Source organism: Mizuhopecten yessoensis, unplaced genomic scaffold, assembly GCF_002113885.1.
Source record: "Mizuhopecten yessoensis strain PY_sf001 unplaced genomic scaffold, ASM211388v2 scaffold10909, whole genome shotgun sequence".
Lineage (NCBI taxonomy): Eukaryota > Metazoa > Mollusca > Bivalvia > Pectinida > Pectinidae > Mizuhopecten > Mizuhopecten yessoensis.
Genome location: NW_018408782.1, coordinates 228,782 through 233,437, shown reverse-complemented (window position 1 = coordinate 233,437; position 4,656 = coordinate 228,782). Strand labels below are relative to the sequence as shown.

Genomic DNA, 4,656 nt, shown 5'->3' with positions numbered 1-4,656 from the left:
CTGTCCTACCATCAAGGTAGAGAAAGACCCGACACAAGTTTAATGTGTGTAGGTGGGGAAAATGTATAATTTGATTTTAACTCGTTTCAGTTACTTATCATCCAAAAGCTCCCGTTTGACATATTGGAGGGGAGATGTCAACACTCCAACCAAGGACAGGATGAGGGTATCAGTCCCTATGATAACTACTACTGATAAACTGTTAGCTGTGCTGATGAGGCTGAGACTAGGTCTTTCTGTTCAGGATCTGGCTGACAGATTTAACATATCTTCAGCAACTTTTTCTTCCTACTTTACTACATGGATAAGTTTGCTCCATGCTGAACTGAAGTTTCTCAACCCCTTTCCAAGTCGAGATATTATAAAACGTACAATGCCATCATGTTTCAAAGAAAAATATCCTTCAACTAGAGTTATTCTAGATTATACAGACATTTACATTCAGAGATCTTGTAGCTTAGTTAATCAAAGTCTCACATTCTCAAATTACAAACACCACAACACCCTGAAGTTTCTTGTAGGTATTAGTCCTTCTGGTGTCATAACATTTACATCAGAAGCCTGGGGAGGCAGAGTTTCAGACCGTACATTAACAGAGGATTCTGGTATTCTGGATCTTTTGGAGCCCTTTGACAGTGTTATGGCAGACAAAGGATTTACTATAGGGGACCTGTTAGAAAAACGCCAGTGTTATCTAAATATTCCACCATTTCGAGGAAACTCTAACCAGTTTTCTACAACAGAGGTCTTTCAGACTCAGGAAATAGCACAGCTTAGAAAACATGTTGAAAGAAGTATTGGCCGTGTCAAGAATTTTCATATATTGGAAGGAGTGCTACCCCTTTCTCTTGCTCCACTAGCTTCAAAAATTGTTCAAGTCTGTTGCTGGCTTACAAACTTTGATACCCCTCTTGTAGAAGATAAATGTTAACAGTTTGTACAGTTTATGTACTTGTGCCACACTATTCTTAAAATTATAAATATGCACTTGGGTCTTTTTGTCTCCAATAAAATGACATTTGAAACACGACCAATACTTCATTGAACAGAAACTAACAGCTGATACACGTTAACTTCTTTCAGTCACTGGTTCCATATAGAAATATGGTAAAGGTTCTAGTTATAATGGAACGTAAAAGGAGTGGAAAAAAGCACGATCAGACATGGGTTCGAACCTGGGACCCTCCAAGCTCTAGGCGGATGCTCTACCAATTGAGCTACAATTTATTTATAATTTGGTCGCCGACTATCGACCCAGTCCAGTTCCACTACAATAATAAATTAGAATGTATACTTTTCATAAGGAGAATCAATAATCCACATACTTTTGTGAACAAAGTTCCAAACCTCCAGATGTAGGTCCAATTTTCAGGTAATTGCTGCTTTATGCATAATACAAAGAATATATGTGATATATGATTTTTTTTACAGGTTTTGGGATCATATCACTTACAAAGTCAGCATCAAAGTAAACTCTGTCAATGGCAATGCTATTTGATGATGCCCCTGTCCAAACAACAAAATCACACCAAGGTAAGCCCTTAACGGTCATTTCACCCTGCACCTGAGCATAATATTTGTGACTATTTTTTAACTTTGGCCCTTCATCAGAAGATTCCAAACAGAAGCTTTTGCCATTCATCTCCATGATGTGCCCTATTTCCATACTAAGTATCTTTTTTCCATTTAAAGAAAATGGACATTTGATTTCAGGCAAACCTTCACCATCCTGTTCTATGATTCTGCCATCACTTGAGGCTCCTAGAAATGAATGTGATGTACACAATGTGAGTCTAGTAGGATAGATCTCAACATTGAAAAGGGCCCGTTTTATCTCTCCATACTGGACTCTGGCACACCCCTCATGGTCCTGTCCCCACTTTACTGCTTCTGGTAAATTTGCATACCTTAAAAATATCAAATAAACAGAATATCAATTAACAGTAGTACATTTGTACTAACAAAGTGACTCCTGTGTTTAATCTTTCATTTACATTGTTATGACACCAGAAGAGAAAAAAAGGAATGTATGTGTATCAGTTTTTTTATTGGAAGGAAAGATTGTATTTCACAAACAATGTAGATTTTGTATGTTTAGTTAGCAACAAATATTTGGTTCCAAGCAAATACTGCTTGAAATTAATTTTAATACACTTGTAATAGACCTTTTTTCAGTAAAGACAGACACAATGACAAATAATATGTTTCTAAAGCCTGGTACTGTTTCAGGACAAAACTTATTAATACTTAAATACTGCTTAAAGAAATGTGTATTATGCATGGTATACCTTAAAGGTAGTAAGAAAATTGAATTTACTTGTCAAGGTTTGAACCTTCCACAATCTGCTTAATTCATGATGCAGGATTGGGCCCAGCATGCAGAACATCTCCAAATATGGAACTTGTGATCCTTCCTCTGTGTAGAGCTTTCCACATTGGACATGAACTCTGGCTCTGTGTTTTTTCCTCAATGTATCTTGAAAGATCAAGATCAATTGCTGGAGGCGGGCCTTGAGTAATAAAACAACAAAGCATAATTTTTCAATAACATATCCTGAGTAATTAGGGAATGTGTAATAATTATCATTTCACCTTATCCCTTATCCATATCTTGAATCAACCAAAAACCTTTATATCAACATTTTTAATCTAAAACTGTACTACATATATGGTACTATTTTAATTCAACATCAAAATTATTATCTTTAAATGTGTTGAACCAGAAGTGATACAGATAAGGCCATGAATGAAATGGATAAGACTTATGTCAGGCAGACATTGACTGGTCAGTGGTATGGTCTAATCAAGAGCAAGCAGTATCACATATATACAAAGTAACCCATATTACAGATAAAGTATGTACATGTAACTGCTTTTTATCTGTATGTACTTTTTATTCAAATATACTTGTAAAAGGTACCACATTGAAATATTTTCAGAAAAAGATAACCATTGATTGGAAAATAGGTACATTTATATGTCATGTATTACAACAGTTATTTTCGCAAATAGGACTTACAGTTGTTTTCATTAAAGACCATTTGCTCCATCTTTTTCTGAAGTGGATGTATTGATGTTTTCATCTCTTCTTCATGGCATACATCTGGCACATGGTCAGGAATGTTCCAAAAGTGTGACATTCCTAAGAGCAAAAATAATTCCTCAATGTATATATTCATAAATTAATTTTTAAAAGTACAAAAAAAAGTTAATAAAAGTTTCCAATGGTATATAAGTCCGAATCAGGTGCAGAGGGACTTGTTAAGCGACTTCGTGAGACGTTTGTGACATTTGGCATCCCAGAAGAGTTGACGTCCGATGGAGGCCCACAGTTCACAGCAGGAAAGACTCAAGAGTGTTTAAAGGCCTGGGGGGTTCGTCATAGGCTTTCATCAGTTGCAAACCCACACGCTAACTGCAGAGCTGAGATGGCTGTGAAAACGGTGAAACGGATGCTTGTGGACAACATTACTGCAATTGGATCGCTGAATGTTGATAAATTCCAGAGAGCATTATTGATGTACAGAAACTCTGTTGACCCAGAGACAAAAGCATCCCCAGCATTAATCCTGTTTGGACGACGCATTCGTGATGCCATTACCATATTGATGGGTAGATACTCTCCTCGCGAAACATGGACCGAGTTGATGTCTCATCGAGAGATGGCACTTGCCAAAAGGCATTCAAGGGAACATGAACTGTGGAATGATTACACTCACCGCCTGCCTCCCCTACAGGTTGGAGATCATGTGTACATGCAAAACTTAGTGGGCAACCATCCAATGAGATGGGAACGCACTGGAACCGTTGTTGAAGTACGGCAATACCAACAGTATGTAATCCGTGTAGATGGCACAGGCCGAGTTACTATCCGAAACCGCCAGCACCTTCGAACGTTCACTCCTTTCCAAAGCAACCCAACACAAAGTACTGTGATGGTACCCCCTATGGTACAACCTCAGGAAGTAATCTTGAATTCGCCAACTCCTTCAAAGATGACACTGTCACAGTTACCCAAGATTCCTGTCCAGCCATCGCCACAGGTACCCCAGATTCCTGTACCATCATCGCCACGAAGAAACCAAAGTCTACCAGCTGCATGGATTGAATCACCTACCACACCCCTTACTCCAAAAGGGACAACTAAGACAATTCAACAGCCTCCACAACTAGATTTGGACCATTCATTCCACCACAGCCCTGAACGAGACGGACATGCTTTGACCCGGATACCACGAGCTCTTTCCCGTCTTCAGCCCTACAATAAAGCTGGGGAAAAGGAGCTATTGACACTGTGCAGACCCAGCCGCCGCAACAAAACTGAATGTCCATAACTGTCGAAGAATTCCTTCTTTTCCTATGATTCACAATAGAAACCCAACCAGTGTCTTCCAGGACTATCGCTATTGTCCGTATTTACGATGTAACCAATTGGAAATGTTTCCATTTCTTTCGGTACCTCATCACGAGCGTAAACCCTGACTCTTTTTCTCATTACAGGATCACAGTCTATGACACAACGCAACTGTGAAGTGTTCATGATAACACTATATCTCTCGCAGCGTTGATTTTGAAGTAACCCGGATATTCGCAGTAAATGATGGTGGATACCGCTGTCGTCAAAGCCGTCCCAAAGATTACCTCTAGTCTGACGTT

General features: G+C 38.8%; 2 protein-coding genes across 2 annotated transcripts in view; both read left to right on the top strand.

Moving 5' to 3' along the window:
- The window catches only part of LOC110463454, a 5,571-nt gene extending 4,430 nt beyond the window's left edge, over positions 1–1,141 (top strand). The window contains exon 2 of the mRNA XM_021518065.1: positions 17–1,141. Within this exon, the coding sequence (XP_021373740.1) occupies positions 62–931 (870 nt within the window). The 5' untranslated portion in view covers positions 17–61 and the 3' untranslated portion in view covers positions 932–1,141. The remainder of the gene's footprint in view (positions 1–16) is intronic.
- A 2,083-nt stretch (positions 1,142–3,224) lies between these two features.
- Positions 3,225–4,334, top strand: LOC110463445. Its single transcript, XM_021518056.1, has one exon. The coding sequence runs from the start codon at positions 3,225–3,227 to the stop codon at positions 4,332–4,334; it is 1,110 nt and encodes a 369-aa protein (XP_021373731.1).
- Positions 4,335–4,656: the final 322 nt, after the last annotated feature.

Coding starts and splice junctions, on each gene's coding strand:
- LOC110463445 (XM_021518056.1), top strand. CDS start 3,225: ATGGTATATAAGTCCGAATCAGGTGCAGAGGGACTTGTTAAGCGACTT.